The sequence below is a fragment of the Meleagris gallopavo genome, chromosome 2 (genome assembly GCF_905368555.1).
Source record: "Meleagris gallopavo chromosome 2, MGAL_WU_HG_1.1, whole genome shotgun sequence".
Classification (NCBI taxonomy): Eukaryota; Metazoa; Chordata; class Aves; order Galliformes; family Phasianidae; genus Meleagris; species Meleagris gallopavo.
This window is the reverse complement of record NC_139405.1, coordinates 34,995,939-35,012,974: the sequence shown is the minus strand read 5'-3', so window position 1 is coordinate 35,012,974 and position 17,036 is coordinate 34,995,939. Positions and strand designations below refer to the sequence as shown.

General features: G+C 43.2%; 1 protein-coding gene across 1 annotated transcript; it reads right to left on the bottom strand.

Moving 5' to 3' along the window:
* Positions 1–711: 711 nt before the first annotated feature.
* On the bottom strand, positions 712–2,594 carry MAP1LC3C (microtubule associated protein 1 light chain 3 gamma). The gene is made up of 4 exons (XM_085219646.1): positions 2,391–2,594; positions 2,252–2,307; positions 2,038–2,144; positions 712–1,248 (listed from the first exon to the last, which is right to left on the bottom strand). Exons 1-4 carry the CDS (start codon positions 2,446–2,448, stop codon positions 1,041–1,043), a joined length of 429 nt encoding a protein of 142 aa, XP_085075772.1. The 5' UTR covers positions 2,449–2,594; the 3' UTR covers positions 712–1,040.
* Between the last annotated feature and the right edge of the window lie 14,442 nt (positions 2,595–17,036).

The window sequence follows — 17,036 nt, the reverse complement described above, 5'->3', positions numbered from 1 at the left end:
ACAGAACTATTATGGTGCAATAGTTTATATAAAACAAATAAATATAACAATTTGACTATTCTAAGCTGAGGCTTCTGAAGGTTAACTGCACACTGCAACAGATTTTTAGATAATCTGGTATTCAGATTACACGTAATCAGAATATTTACAACTTTCTGATACATTCCTCACATATGAGAAAGCCAGCTTGAGCTGCACTTCAGACTGAACCTCCTGTCAAGAGTTTTTCTAATTCATTTTCAGGAAGGTTGTACATTTAATGTATCAGCATGTCACTACCTGACAGTTTTGACATTTTCCAGAGACACTGACATACCTTTGTAAGGTACAGCACAAGCACCCACACTTGAGGCAAGGCTCACTGAAGTCATTCAGCAAAAGAGCCTTGCAGGTGCTGACAGGTGAAGGATATGACTGTCTTACCTACAGAGACCAGACTAGCAGAATTCAATAGAAAGAACAGATTCCTGAACACTGACCCCTATTCTAACACTGATGCAACCCTGCCACTCAGGTACTTCACTTAATAAATTGTTTGTAGATATGAGTCTGCTCCTGTGTGAACAGACTTCAGTTTTGTTATCCCATTATAAAACTGAATGAGTGGCTGTGCAAGCAACACTTCACAGGCCTTGAGCCCAGAATCCAGAATTATTATAGGACCTTTTCCCAGAAAGTGCTCTCCCAGATTAAAACTGACATTCAACCTAGTACTTAAAAGCTTCTTTATTTTATTCTTAAGCAACACCTTAAAAAGCAGTTACATCACAAGACTGGTATTGCAAAAAGAAGTGGAGGTGCAGTTCCAAAAAAACAAAACAAACCCCATAGTGCCTTCCAAGTATAAAAATATACATCTAAATTATTATCCATGGAAAAGTGTACCACCATCTCTGCCTTGGGCTGGTCCTGCCAGCTTTTGGGTCATAACTCCCCAGCACAGAACTCAAGAGCTCACATTGGAGGGAGCATCTCCAAGTTTCACGTCACAGGCATGATTCATAGCACAGTGGCTTAGCCGCAGCACATAGACCCCAGCATTAGGTTTTATGGTGGCATTCCATAGTTTTCCCTAGGGTGAGTAAGCAGCATCCAAACATCTCCTGGGAAGCATACGTCATGTACACAAAGCCATCTTCATCTTTGTAGTCCCTGTACACCTCTGCCATGGTCAAAGACATACTGGCTAGGCTTTTGTTGTTCACCAGCAGGTAAAAAGCTTGCGTAGCAGTCAGAGCCATCCTGCTTCTGATTGAAGAGGGAAAAGGAAATAAAGGACCAAGCATTAGCAAATTTAAGGTTTCAACCTTACTCTATAAAATATATTCTATATATATAAAATATAGTTGCAGCATTTCTTGCACATAGTTTATGCATGAAGTCATTGCTTAGTTTAACATATCAGAAAGTTAACTGTACTCGGAAACAGGAGGCTTGCTCTAGGGAAAGGCTTAAACTGCAGGACTATACCTGCTACTGAGCCTGAGCTTGGGGATGCCCATTCCCAAGAAGTGCTGAGTACAGCTATAATAGGGAACTTCAGCACAGACTGTTATAATTAAAGTCTGCCTGCCCTCAGAAGAGTCTCATTCTGAGACTTACACAAAGACTGGCCTGCAAGAGACAAAAGTATCTTTTACATAAGTTAATAACTAGAAAGATGGCTTCCACACACTTTCTGTCATCTGAAAGCCTTGCAATTCTCCAACACTCCAGCACAGAATGCCACCCTTTTGGGAGACCTCTTTGCCAGCATATTTGTAGAGAACACCTGGGATGGAGCTGCCACAAGTCTGGGTAACCTGTAGGTGCAACAGGAGCAGGGCAGCAACAGCCAGAAGCAGAGCACAGCCCAGAACTACCTTCAGCAGGCAGAAGGGGAGCGGAGCAGCAGCCTCGCGCCGCCCTTATCCACCAGCGAGGGGGAAGAGGGACCGCGGAGCCCCGAGCTCTTTCCCTCGGGCTCTCCCGCCCCAGCGCCCGCAGCCCCGTGCCCGGCGCGGGCGGTACCGAGAAGCGGCAGCGCACGGCCTCTACCTGATGATGGTGATGAACTGCGTCATGGTCAGCTCCTCGGGGACGAGAAACTTGGTTTTGTCCAACAGGGGAAGGTATTTCTCCTTCTGGTATCTTTCAACGATTACCTGTTTAAATAAGAGTTACTTAGAAGCCCCAGCGACGTTCTGTTCCCCTCCTTCCAAAATACTCAAGGCAGAAGCCAGGAGCCTCCGCCCGCAGAGCAGCGAATTACCGGGATCTTTGTGGGGAACTTGGCCCTGATTCCGGCCACCTCCTCCCGCCGGGTGGCTGCGCGGGAGAGAGCACAAGCGTTACGCGCGCGCCGCCCGCCGCCCCGTTCCGCCGCGCCGCGCCGCCGTACCACCCCATACCCAGACTCTTGCGCAGCTTGAAAGGCCGCACCGCCTGCGCCCCAGGACCCGCCTGCATCTCGCCGCCTAAGGCCACTGCTGCCCCGCGCCTCTTATGGGCCCGGCCCGGCGCCGCCCCGCGCAATGGAGGTGCGGCCGCTGCCGGCCCCGGCCCTCCCGTCGCGGCCCGCCCCTCGCGGCGTGCGGCCCGCGCTGAGGAGCGGTGTGCGGCGGGCGGCCCGCCTGCTTCGCACTTGGTAGCAGCCTTGAAAGTATCAATTTAGTATCCATCCCAGCGGTGCCCAACCTTCCGGCCTGCCTGGGCCGCGCCGAGTAAAGAGGAATTGCCTTGGGCTGTGCATACATACTTCGTACCAAAAGGAACGCCTACTGTTTATTTCCACAGAAACTGCAGCGTGTTGGAGGAGTGTACTATTTCCTAGGGCATGTTCTCAGCTATGAAACACTATTTCTCAACATAGTCACACCACTAGCTGCATTTTCACCAGTGGTGAACAAGAGCCTGCATGCTGTGCTCGTAACAATCTGCCCCAAGTGGAGGTGACCGCTGTCACTGCTGCTGAAATGCACCTCACTGTGCTCACATCCACTCTTCAATTTCCATCAACATTCAGTAAGCATCAATGAATGTCAATGGGTGCCATTTTCCACATATTGGAAGAGTTCAGTTTCACACCTTTGCTTCATACACACTTCCACGTCAGACACCATTGTGTCAAACTGCCCCTCTGCTGCCATCTGTCAAACAGCAACAACCTGTAATGGAATACTGGTGGGAAGGGTTCAGTCTCTACTGCCATACCACCAGTGTCTGCCTCTGACATTGTGGGACACCATCACAAAATATTAAGCATTACTTCAGGGCAGCCTTCATCAAATATATAATATGGTTCATACATGATAATAATACAACTTTTTTAATCTTTAATACTTTTTATTGAAACAAGACAAAACAAAAAAAAGAGAGCAACACCACCATAATGCCAGTGAGATATGTGACCTTGTTTGTGAGAAACTAATTCATCCGTGTCTGGTTCGCTGGCAGTGGCTGCAGCTCTTAGGAGCTCTGAAGGCATTTGTCACATTCTTGATGAAATTTACTTTTCCTGTGCTTCATCCTTGAAGAAGTTGTTCACAGATGTATGTACTGCCTGACAGCGATTACAGGAATAAGGTGTGACTGTGAAGCAAGGGATGTTTCTCTAAGGTAGGAGGGGGTTTATAAAGGTCTGGTGAAGAAATATGATCACATTGTTGAGTTGAAGGTCTGATGGCAGCTCTATACATTCCATTTGAAAATTTGCAGATAATGTATTTACGTTGACTAAAATGGAGTTGCAAGTATACCAAAACATTGATCTTTTTTTTATTCTTTCCAATCTCAAAACATATTCTCACATTCCTTTAGCAAAATATAAGGCGTGGCTGCATATTTTTTCTGTTCACAGGACTGTGTTTAGCCAATGTATGATAATGCATGAAATTTTTTGCCTAACTTGAGTTATCACTGCACTGCACCCTCCCCGTGCTCTGGTTTCAGCCCAGACAGTGCTAATTGTACACTGATGTTTACTTGTTGCTGAGTGATGGGTGCACACCCAGAGCCAGACTGGGCTGCTCAGTGGGGAAAAGCTGCCGCCATGACGGCAGGGGGTGAGTGCAGGATGGTCTGGGCTGGGCATGTGGTCCACGGGCCGCAGGTTGGACGTGCCTGACCTATTCCATCTACCATGCCAAAGGCAACTGGGAGCTGCTGAAATTTGTGAGTGAAGGTCTGCAAGTGGTGGTCTCAGCTGTTTTTCTAAGACAAAACCAATGATTGTCACTTTGCGTACTCTTACTGACAGTCTTGCAATGTGTTCTGCAAGAATCAATTCTCTGTTCCTGAAGTTTTCCAATCGAAGGAGAATCTCAGCTCTCATTTAAAAATAGAATTATGTTTGTAGCCTCAAGGACCCTCAAGGACTTTTAACAAAGTATTGTGTAACACTGGACACGCCCTCATGACCCCGCAACCAGCAGTTCATTATGAGTAGGAGCATCTTTACTTAAATGTGTGTGCAGTCGTCCTGATTTCCAGCCACTTTCCAGAGTGTACCATCTAGGGCTGAGATCAGGAGCACTGCTGAGCCGTCCATTCCTCACCTGGAAGTGCAGATGTCCATCACAGCACAGCTCCCCAGATGGCACCACAAACTGAAGTGTGCAGAGAGGACAAGATGTTTTGCTCTGAGGAGCTGCTGAGCTTGGGACTTGGGAGGGGAGCTGAGGCAGGTCTTGGTGCTGCCAACACAGCTCCCTGAGGGGACCCTCCCCAGGATAGGCCTCCCCACTGAGCAGAATAGTGCCGGGGCTCCTAGTAGAGCTGCTTGTGGAGTACCCAGGCTTGATTCCACACAACCACCAAGTGCCTTGTTTCCAGAGGGATGATCTTCTTCACAAACACAGAAAACTGAGCAAGAGAGGGAGCTGAAGAAAAGAAATTCCAGTGAGATTCTCAGTTATGGCTCTAATTTCTACTGCAGCTTAAAGTGAGCATAGTTAGCAGGTGCCTTGTGTTACATCATCTGGAGGCAAAGAGCATGGGAGGTCATCTGTGTATCTGCACAGCACCTGTGCTCACACTAGCATCTAATTATCAAGATTCAGACTTGAATGTGGAACGTGTTCCTTCTCTCCTTTCCTTTGGAAGTTTTTCTTACTTGCATGTAATTACTGAACTAGTGAAGCAATTCTGTGCAGTGAATGGAGTTCTCAGAATGCTGTACTGAAGCAGAAACAGAAGGATGAAAGGTAACTGTTATTCTTTTTTTTTTTACCCGCTCAAATGCCTGAACACTGCACTGATAAGAGTCCTGTAAGTCTATGGACTTTAAAGAAAAAGTTTGGCCTGTATTATTGAACCCTATGTCACTGCCACATTTATAGCCTTTTCCAAGTTGTAGCAGTATAATTGAATGTTGATCTATCTGTTGTCTCTAATAAAGCGATCGCAGCCTTGTAGACCTCCTCGTTTATGGATTCTGGCTCAGAAGAAGTTAGCTGAAAGGCTGCAAAGAAGGAGCTTACTTTTTGCCTTGACCATTCTATCCAAAGGTGTTAAAAACCTGTCTCAAAGTATCAAGGTGCTTCAGGCAGATAATTGTTTTCCCTGTGTAAGAGGGTTCAGAGTGTCAGAAAAGTGAGGATTCTGCAGAGTTTTGGTTTCAGTGATCACCAGGGAGCTCCCATGAAAGAAGAACTGCAGTAGCCTGAAGTAAGTAGAAGCTTTCCAGGAAAGGACAAAACTTGGTTTGTCCTAGAAGCTGAGCTCTGAAGTGATACTGCTGGAGGGGAGCAATGAGTCAGTCAGTGATTGGGCAAATGCCTGCAGGCTTTGCTTCTACCATTTCACTGATTACCTTGACTCTTGAACTTTTTCATCCTGGTGTTCTTGTATATTTTGCTGTTTTTCAGCAGGGATGAAGGATGCAGGATGAGGGTGATGAATGGGCTCTAACGTAAATCTTTTCTCTTAGACTGTGTAGTTCTATTCATGCTGGTGTTGTTCTGACAAAGGTCTTTATCTGTGTTACAGAAATGCCTGAAGAGTTAGAGAAAGCACGTTTCCCTAAATTGTTTTTCATCTTAATTGCTTGAGTTGGAAGGAACTCTTGAAAGGCTATCTAGTCCAACTCCCCTGAAATAAACAGGGACAACTACAGCTATATCAGGTTGCTCAGAGCCCCATCCAGCCTGGCCTTGGGTGTCTCTATGCATAGGTCATCCATCACATCTCTGGGCAATTTGTTCCAAAAAGCAGCTCAGAAAATGAGAAGCCGGTACTCAAGAACTTGAAATCTGAATTTCCCAGGCAAGTAAAATGAGGCAGAAAGAATTTCAGCTGCAAAAATCTGAGGTGCAAAGAATACATACAATAGTTTGAACACAATTTCAAGGGGAAGACTACAGTACAGCAGTCAGCTGCTTCTACAGTCTTGGAGCACAAACAGATTAAAATCATCACAGGACTGGGCCAATCTGCTTCTTTGGAAATTCAACAACAAAAAAAAAAGGAAGAAAAAAGCAGATCAAGCAGATAACCATTGAGATTTTATGTGTGATTGCATTAAAAATTCTAAAAAGCCATAAAATTTCTGACTAGATGCCCTCAAGCAGCTGGATGCTGCATGTTAGAAATCACATTTCCTAAGCTTTTTAGTAGCTCCTGCAAGAAGGAAAAAGAAATATAAAGTACAGACTGCTTGAGCAGGTACAGGCTGCTTCAGACAGGTCTTAGTCCTGTTAAGTTGCAAAGGCAGGATTACACCACATGTTAACCTGTGAAGTGTGCGCATGCATCTAGTTGCAATCCAATGGATCTGTAACTTAGTCTTCCCCTAATGGGAAGTGCTAAATACCTCTTCCAATGGGGAATTCTCTTTGAGCTTTGTGAATGCTCCTCCTTTCTTGCTCCAAAGCAGAAATTCCAAATTATATTTCTGTAGCATGTATGAGAGTTTGGATGACGTTAGCTGTGATCCAGTATGGCTGTGGTTTGGTTATTCTAAGCTCTGTAGCAACAACACAAATAATTGTAGAAGATGCTGAGGCTTCTGCATCACTTTATTGGAATCTCTTCCACTCTTCTGCAAGTGCTTTTGGATCCTCAGATATGTTGTAGGGCACAAAACAAGCTCAGAGGTAAGTGTCTGCAGGAACTGCAGTACTGCTTTTGGATGCCTACAGGAGCTGCTGTGGAGCTGAAGATCAAGAGCTGCCTGTGCTGACTAGAGAACTGGGATGCTCTGCTGCCAGCTTGAGCAGCATATGCAAATGCCAAGATGCTCTGGCCAGGATTTTGCCAGCTGCAGAGAGCATTCAGCTGAAGTCCCTGTCTGTAATCACGTGACACTCCTGCTTTGGAAGCCTCTGCAGTGCACTCTGTGCCTGGGTACAAGCCCAGGGTTCAGAGCCAGTTGAGAGAAAAACTCAGTAAATGGAAAACATGGACCGATTTAGATGTGATTTGCACTCCACTGGAAATGATTCACTCCATGTTACAGGGCAAAAGGCATCCTGGTACCCCATGAAGTGATATTAGCATTCCTTCATCAGTCAGTGTGTAAGTGTCGAGTTAATTCCAGAGCAGCACAGCTTGGGTGGCAAACGAAGCATTGCCCTGGTTATAAATTCCATCCAGCATTAATAATCCTGAATACAAACTGATATATAAGTGAGAGGCTGAGGAGTTACTTGCAGAAGGTTCAGAATGGGTATATGTAGGCTAAGAACTTAAATGCAAATTATGCAGCACTGGAAGGACAGAGATTTATTTATTTAAGCAGCCTCGCTGAACAGGAAGAAAAATTGCAGCATGATGTTTGAGGGAAAAAATGTGAGCTGGCAAAATGAAGGCTTATTTGTTGCATTGTGGAAGTCTGTGAAGATTTATGTGTAGTTATCTTAAATAAATGTTTTCATGAAGGTTGTCTATATGTGAAAATGGAATATTTGAATCAAGAGGGGTTTGGAAAGCCCTGAAGTGGTCAGGCGCCGCCACCCAGTATAATGGCTTTTAAGAGAGCCGTCCTCAATATAGCTAGCTATGTGCAGGGCATCTTTTGCCTCCCTTTCTACAGCTCCTCACCTGCTCATTCCTCCTCTTGTGTCACAGAAGCATACCTACAGTCTACTTCTTTCTCATGATCCTGAAGTAATTGCATGCCAGCAAGTAGCTTTCTCTCCAAATTCATGAGTCTTTTTACTGAAAACTTGTTGGAGTGTTCTCATGTTTCAGAGGATGTTTAGTTTCTTAGACTAGTGGTCCAAACTCACTTGTTAATAAGGCCATAAGGCTCAGGTCATGAACCGAACCCTTCTCAAAGTGCTGAGATATGTTTAAGGGTAACTGCAGTATTTCTGGGTTGGTTGGCTTGGGGTTAGATGTACATTTGGCTCTTTGTCTCCTGATGTTTTTAGCCCTTGTATTGAACCTCGGTCAACTATCTGCCTTTTTAGTGTAGCCATAAGGGTTAGAAATGAGTTCTGTTACTTTTAAATCAGAGACCATGCAGCTGTTCTGTATCAGAGCTTCAGACTGTGAGCTTAAAATGTCTGTTCTGCAAAAGAAGTTTCAGTCAGACTCATTTCCTCTTCTCTCTGTCCTACCTGCAACTGCCTTGTGCCCACGTGCAGCTCATTTCTGTACTGGGTTGCTGCCTTTGAAAAGTTACAGTGCTGTTGTCCGTGCTGCCCACAATGTATGTGCAGTATCCTGGAGATGGCAAAATTCAAGCAGGATTTTACTATGATGGAGTAGTTTCTTTTGCAAGTTTTTTTATTTTAATGGCACCATAAGGCATACATTTTTTGACTGTTGTATCCTCCATTTAAAGATTCTGAGACCTCTCTCAACTTACTTTTTATTAATTAACTCATTAAATTTTTAGCCATATTGAGAGTGTTGAACAGGCGGCGTTACAGTGAGTTATTCTCAGTTCTTTTTAAGCTATTCACGGTGTAAGTGCTTCCATTTTAGCAATTTAAATTTGAGAAGAATTTGAGACCTCAATTCTCAATGTTTTTTGCAAGAATTGTTCGAACAGAAGATTCTAATGGAGAGGTGGCATAGGCTGGCCAGCCTTGGTCACATTCCTTGCATGTGCACCTCTGATTTTTTTATCTCCAGTTGTACAGTAATTCATTGGTATTCTCTCCCTCAGGGGTTGAGCTTGAAGGCTAAAATGATGCTAAAAAGGGAAGAACATCATAAGATGTCCTTTCCTACCATCTGCTCCCTCATTATCATTGCTAAGATGCTATGCGCCATGTTTTCTACCTACAGAAGAAACAGAATTGATGTTTTTCTTGCCAGCCAAAGTTCTTGGTCCTCCTTTTGAGGAGGAAATACTCCCCCACGTGGACAAGGCAATTAGCTTTTCTTTGGAGCGTAGTGCTTTAGTTAGTGGATTTCCCTTTGTGAAATATCATAACCTGTAGTTGCTGCTGCTGTATGGCTAGGAGCAAAGGAGCACGCTGAATGATGCTGCTCAGGGGCTCCTGATAACATGGCTCTCCCATGGACCAGGATTAGTGCTGCTGCCAGACCACTGGCTTTTTTGGGAGCTTGTGCCTCTTCATCTTCGTTATAAAGAATTGGTGGTACTTCACATGCATAGCAGCAACAGCTGATGCAAAAGCATAACGCAGGGGAAAATGCTCAAAATTTTGCTCTGATTAGAATTTAGTGAGCATCTGTTTGAATAAATCTGACTTTTTTGCTGTCTGTTATGGGCTGGAATTCTGGGACCATGATTTCCCTCTTCTGGTGATGTGTCTTCTGTTCAATGTGGGAGCACATTTGTATTCTGTCTTGCTGGTTTTAGTAATGTTACTGTGCACTTCTGCTTTGGTGAGAGAAAACAGCATGCCATGAAATCATAGAATCGCTTATGTTGGAAAAGACCGCTGAGGTCATCTAGTCCAACCACCATGCCCACTAACCATGTCATTCAGTGCCATGTGATGTTCTTCGTGTTCTGTAAAAACGGGTTTAAAAATTATGATTTGTCTATTTAAGATAGACAAAATGTGTTGAATAAGTTTTCCTTGCATACAATGTTTTAAAGCTTTCCCTCAAGTATGGCTGAGCTGTTTCTAGATGGGATATCAGTGGCTTCGTATCCAACCTGTTCCTGGCCTCCCTGTGGAGCCTGCCAAGAATGTGTCATATGGTGTCAAAAGTAGCTACGGGGTTTGGGTTGTAGATGCGGAACTGGCTTCTGTCTTAGCCTTCAGAAAGGGTGTTATAACTGACAGAGAGCAGAGGATTTTTTAAATATCCTTAGCATGTCCATACAAAGTTGGCAGCTTTGTCATCAGTCTGCTGGAATGCCGGACAGAAGAGCCAGGAGAGCCTCGCTGTCTTTTGGAGCAGTGGTGGAAGAATGGTTCATTGGGAGAGTGATGTACAGCAACTCCAGGAGAGGCCAGGTCTCTTGGGTACTTGCCCTTTAGGTGCATGTTAAGGAGGTTGGATCTCTATCAGGAAATTTCTCTGCACCTCATGAAAATCTGTGCTGTTTCAGATGTCCAAATTACGCTCTCAGAAATGATGGCTCTCAGGATTTGTAGTCCCTTTAAATTGTTTTCAGCAGAAACATCTAACGTTTATGTCCAAACTGCAAAACTACAGGAAAAAAAAAAAAACCTCGAAGTATAAAGGAAAGATTGAGTCCCCACTTTAGAAATTCAGTCAGCCACTTTGTCTTAAAGGTACTTTATAAGGGAATTTTATAAGATGATAGGAGAAATGCCCAAACTGAATGATGGAAGAGAGAGGGAAGTTTGATCTGATAAGGAGGCCCTCTAGATTACTCTTCCCAGTACTTGCTGGACTGTGTGATCTTTAAACAAGTCTTGGAAGATCAGCCAAGCCCCTGAGCCACATTAGGTACTTTGCTACACAACAGATGTGTTACAGGTCTTGGTTAATTTGCCTGTGCCAAGCACAAAATTCTACAGGAATTCCAAGAATTTACTGAATATGAAAATGCTGACAAGTTATTTGACTGATACAGGATTAATGGGAATCATAGCACAAATGTATGGATTAGCAGATATATAAAACTGCCAATTTGAGGAATCCAACTGAAGAGGACTAAATTCAGAGTCCAGTCTCCTCGAGTTCTGCATAGTTCAATGGCCAGAGACAGAAGTTCCTGCACAGGATATGTACAGTGTATGTGCTCTCAACTGTTTTGCCCAAGTCCTTTCCTTCCCAATGGCCACGTGGAAAATTCAAGCACAGGAATAGGTGCTGTGAACACTCTCCAAGAAGCTCAGCCTTTTAGGAGTGGGATCCATTCTGCCATAATCACTTTCAGCTGAGTTTCTTTTACTTAATGACATGTAGGCTTGCTCAGTTTCTTAGCACTATCAAGTAAAATCTTCAAAACAAGTTGTGCCAGTGTCATCCAGCCTATTTATGCTGCATCTTTAAATGGAGTACTTTTGTTTTAAATTCAGTTACACAGAGTATGCTAGGATATCTTAGACTAAAAAGCTGTCCTGTGTGTCTGTGGGAAATGGGCTTATAGTAAAGCACTGAGAAACAGAATGTTAAGAGGTAGGTGGGTTGGGGGACACTTAATAGAGGGCAGACCTGTGAACATGAAAGTGCAAGAGAGCTGGTTGTTCAATCCAGAGGCTTTAGCATGTGTGACTAACATGTATGTGAGATACAAAACAATTCTTCCTGACCTCCAGAGTACTGCGGTCATAGTGGGCAATTTTTACAAAGGAATTAATTGTTCTTAACCTCAAATGTAATATGCTGCATGTGAGGAGGTGGCTGACTATGCAAAACGTACCAGTATCTTGCCTTTTGTCTTCCTGAGCAGACAGGACTAACTGCTTTGAAAGCAGAAAGATTTCATCACCTGTTTGCTTTCAGGTTCTCTATCCTCTTACAAACAGTTTCCTGAGATGCTCTACAGTATTGGTTTCTTACTGTAGCAATCAAGAGCTGAAGGCAGCACTTGCTGCTGTTGGTGGCTGAAGCCATGCAGCGTATGCCAGCAATGAGATGTGGTCTTTGCCCAGATGTCTGTGTGGCTGTAAGGTGAAGCTCCCAGAACTGATCCTGCATAGGAAATACTGATCAAAAGGATTTTTCTGTTTTAAATGATAGCTGAAGTAAAGCAGATCTGAGACATGGTAAAAGCCTCAACCCAAATATAAGCATGGATAGATAGGATAGATGGCAGCTGTGGCTCCTGTTGGTGACCTACATTAGTATCAAATAACTCATGGCACAGATATGAGCTGCTCAGTACTAAGTTCTTGGTATGGATCTTCCTTTAATCATTAATAACTTTAATCAACTTGTCTCTGATGAAGACTACTAGAACAAATGGATAGGACAGTGCAGCTCTGGTTTCTGTGCAGCTCCTCCTGAGGAGCGTAAATATTGACAAAGAGGGCAAGTATCAAGTGTAAATTTTCATCTTGTTTTAAAGAGGATTTCTTGAACGTAAGGCTGAACTGCACTTAGAAGGTAGTAGTCCTTCACAGGAGACATGCTTACCCTACATTTCAAAGGGGGACAACAGGGACCACTGGAGCTGTCTGTCAGTTGTTGCAGGCAAAGTTAGCATTACATCCTTGCAGCCTTCTTGCAAGTGTAAATCCTCTCCCCTCACAGGCACAGCTGGTTCTGCACCAGTGTCATGTATGTTTTGTGCTGCTGCCTAGAGGACACGTAGTCTCTGGGGTTCATTAGCCAGAGATGTTCACCTTTAAAACTGGCTCTGTTTGCAGCTTGGGATTTTTCCTTCAAACCAAACAGCTCCAAGGTGGCTGTGCTCAGACTCTCGAAGGAGACATTGCCTTTTTCTTTCTGAGTATTCAGAGCTGTTCTCCTTACTCATATTCTAGCTCAGTATACCTTTACAAATTTCATCAGGTGCCTCTCCTGCAAATAGCTTTACCTTTATATTTATTCATGTGAGCAGTATCATGATATGTAGAATAATTTGTTAGTGAAATACATGTAGAGGTGTATTTGCATATATCACTAAGAGCTTATTGGGAAATCAAGTTAGTTTTGTAACTGCTGTGGCATGCATCTGTATGATCTAGTGTGGACAATCAAATTAGTCAACCTTGTTTCTTATGTAACATTAGCTCCGTGTTAACTGCAACAGCTGAAAAGAAATGTTTATTAACTTAAAATTTCTTGCCTTTGAAATTTCAGTGTTCTCAGTGTATTGAGTCAAGAAATTCTGTCATAATTTCTTTAATGAAAAGTGAGATGTAGTGTCACATCAGGCAGTGCATGTATGCGTATATACAAATATACATACATATGTTAGTACGTATTTTGTATATATTTTCACATGGAGATGGATATGTCATTTCTTCTTTTTCTCTGAAGGCTCATAGTCAGATATGCACTGTGGATTCAGTAAGTTGCTATGGATGTACATGATACATAATGATTAAACAATCCAGCTGTCTGTGGTCAAATGAAGCATTTCCCCAAATGCTTCTCTAAAATAAAAATTCTTCCAAGGAGTGATTTATAATTTAGACCTGTAAAATGGTTTCCTGGATAGTATTTGTTTCTTATGTGTAATGTGGTTTGAAATCTGCTTTCTGATCCAGCTCTCAGCAGTTGTCTCTGAAATGGGTTTGGTGGTGGATGCTGGCAAGCTGCCTGAAAATGACTAGATATTTTGCCTTTCCAACATCTGTTTCCAAAATAGTGACTTAGTGTCTAGCATCGTGTTAATGTCACACAGGAAAGGGAATGGGGTGAGAGAGTCACTAATCAAAAATGACTTGAGCCGGACTCCCAGAAGAAGAGCTATGGAGCCAACTGCCTGGTCTGGATCCTCTTTTTCAGTCAAGCCTTACATCTCTTGTCAGAGAAGGTCTTGATCAAGCAGAGCAGCTTTTGGGATTGTTTTTCTGAATAGGAGCAGAATCACAACTTCTATGTTGAGAAAATCAAAATGGCGGGATGGGTAGAGAAAATCAAAATGGCGGGATGGATGAAGCTGAGGCAGATACTCAGTGGTGATGGAACCCTTGGTCTGGGAAGGTGCTGGAGCAAACCTCTGACTGACTGAATGAAAGCAGAAGTCTTTCATCCTGCATTATCTTCAGTGACCTGAGTCTCAGTGTCCTGAACGTAGGAAAGTCCCACTCATCAGGGTGCAGTCAGGTGAAAGCTCCTCCCCTCTTTCATGCCCAGCAGAGCCTCCTATGTAGTTTGGTAACTCCCAGTGAAAATATTTTACCACTAGCCCCCTTGCAACTGGGCTCCTTGCCACTGTTGTGTGGCTCTCTTTTTGTTATCCAGAACTGAAACGACAGCTAGCCAGTCAGTGCTTGTCTCAGCCCACTGTCTGTGAGCTGTCTGTAGAGCTCTGGCTCCATGCATCAATCATTACCACAAAATACTTTGTTTCTAATACTTTTAATTATTTCAGGAAAAGTTTGCCTTGTGTTAAGGCTCTGCAATGGAACTCCATCTGCTTTTGGAGCATCTTTTTTGTGGGATTTTCAGCCTATCTATAGGAAAAAGGTGTCAATTCCTTATTGCAGAGATTAGCAAAATACTACTTTTTTCTGATTTGGAATATAACTGATATCTTAAATCTAGAGAGCAAAGAAGATGCTGTCATTTCTTATGCTTAGAATTGGGGCTATCCTATGAATATTCTGTATAGAAAACTGATTTTAATGAGGCTATTTCTCCCTTAACAGAAATGCACACTGTGACTTGTGCACATACTTTTACTTTAGGAACTAGGGCACTTTTTATCAGATTATTTTGAATAATGAATAAATTCAAGTAGTCTGAAGTGCGTTCATGCATCTAGTAAAGATGCAAGAGCAAAATTCACTGTTACAGGTTACAATGAATTGCTTTTTTGCTTCAGTCCTTAGTTCCATTTACACCCCTGTTGGTCAGAGGGTCTTCCAGCCTGATATGAGAACTGATGTGTGAAGCAAAAATGTCAGCAGTGCTCCTGGCTGCCTATGGTCAGTTCACCCAGTCTTTTTTTTTTTTTTTTTTTTTTGCTTTTAAATTACTAAAATATCTAGGGATGAGTATGAGATTATCAAATTAAGCAACATTCTTGTTGTTCTTCTTGAACATTCTGCCTTTTCACAGGCCTGATATTCTGCAGCTTTCAGATAAAGTGGTTGATTTAGGCATCAGGTACAGTCTCTGTTTTTTATTGTGTGTGGGGGAAAAAAAGGTGCGGCTGAGGAGGGTGGGGATGTGTCCATGACATAGGCAGCTCTGACTCAGACACACAAGGAGCACATCTGCAGTAGTGTTTTTATATGGACTGTTTTCATGCTATAACTGCACTGTGACAGACTGGAATGAAAATTCCAAAAACTTCAGTTAACCTCTGGCTATGCACAGAAAGCCTTGCGCTGTCAAGCCTACAGGGAACTTTCGATTGTTTGGCTTGTAGACAGATGGCCATTTAGAGACTGGGAGTTTATTCACTGTGGTCACTGCGCTTCCATGAAGATGAGCACATTAACATTTTGTTCCTCAGACTGATTTGTGCTCCAAACATGAAACAAGTCATACTTTTTTTCTTCCTGCTGATAGTAGTAATTAGGGCTGTAAAAACTTCTGTCTAGCAGAGGATTGTATGACAGTCTGTGAGAGACATATAGCATCAAGCCATTTTTGCTCAATACACCATGTCAGATGCAAGTTGAAACTGCCCAGGATGAATGTGATGTAGCCTAATGTTTAGGTGCGGTTTATTTAGGCTAGTTCCCAGTGGGATGGTGATCCTTCTGGAGTGCACTGGAAGATCCAACAGCACTAGCAATGTAAGTGTCTTTATGTTCTCTTTCTGAGTACCTCTAGCAGAGCAGTGAAATCCTTTGACTTTTCTTAAAACAGGAATTAAGGCAAAGGAAGTCATAAATCTGCAGTAGCTTATTTTTGTATTAAGGGGAAATTTTCTTACCACAGAGCAGCTGGACTGCTAATAAAACAAAACATCCTTTACATCTCCAAAAATAATATAGCTGAATATCCACTGTCAGAGAATTATATATTTTAATAATGGTTTTAATGGGAGTTTTATTATTTGTATTTTCTTCTCATTTGTCGTTTTGTGCTGGGCGCTATGCTCGCACTGTTCAAAAAGGAGGATCTTGCCATAAAGAGTTCCCAGCCTGAGTGCTGGGCAGGACACTTAGGTGTGTAAAGGGGCAGAAGAGATGACTGGATGGCCGGGCAGTGTGAGGGAGGGGGCTTTGGGGTGCAGACAGAGGAAGCTCAGCCACTCTACACACATCTAAAGAGAGACTAGAAAGAGATTCCTGATATGGGATATGTTATAGAAGTTTCCATAAACAGGAAGATTTAGCATAGGCTCATTCCCATTTCTGTCAATGTGACTCACTCCTAGTGTGTGACACATGGTCCTATATACGCTCACTTTCTCCTTCGTGCTGTGAAAACTAGTTCCTTAGGTAGAATTTCCAGATGAAGAGATCAGCTTTTAGAGTTTCAGATGGAACAAGCTTTGTTTGGCAGATTCCAGGTTTTAGAGACTGCAATTTCTTGCACTCAGTAAACTTTTGCAGCATCTCCACAGCAGAGTCCTGAGGTAACCCCACCTCCCACACATCTACCTACAAGTCCCTTGTGAGATTGCTGCGGGGTCAGGAAGTCTGAGATCCCCCACCTTCAGTGACACCATTACCTGACTTTGCTGCTGATGTTGATGCAGAAACACTTAGCTGGGTAGTTGCAGCGTCTGAGCAGCTTCCTGCAGAGTGGAGTCTCATTCAAACCAAAACTAAATTTGAGGGGAAAAAGAAAAGTAAATATCGTGTTTCTGGTTAGCAGGAACCCACTTGTCTGGCTGTTCCAACTAGGACCCAGACATCTAAATTTGGGATGTCTGTGATTCTTGACCTCTGTAGTTTCAACAGACAAAAGAGATGTATTAAGACAGCTGATTATAATGAGTGATGTTAATGAGAAGTGCAGAAGGGAATTATCTGCATTCAAACTACCAGTGTGTCTCCTAACACTGTTTTTTTCCTAAAACACTGAGAAAGTCAGACTAGACTTTAATGGATGTGTTCTTGGTTCCAGAGATGAAAAAT

What these genes read in the sequence shown, in the direction of transcription:
- MAP1LC3C (XM_085219646.1), bottom strand. Translation starts at nt 2,448, where the DNA reads ATGCAGGCGGGTCCTGGGGCGCAGGCGGTGCGGCCTTTCAAGCTGCGC. An exon ending in CAAGCTGCGCAAGAGTCTGG is followed by an intron (nt 2,308 to 2,390) that starts GTATGGGGTGGT and finishes TCTCCCGCGCAG; the next exon opens with CCACCCGGCGGGAGGAGGTG. An exon ending in AGTTCCCCACAAAGATCCCG is followed by an intron (nt 2,145 to 2,251) that starts GTAATTCGCTGC and finishes TTATTTAAACAG; the next exon opens with GTAATCGTTGAAAGATACCA.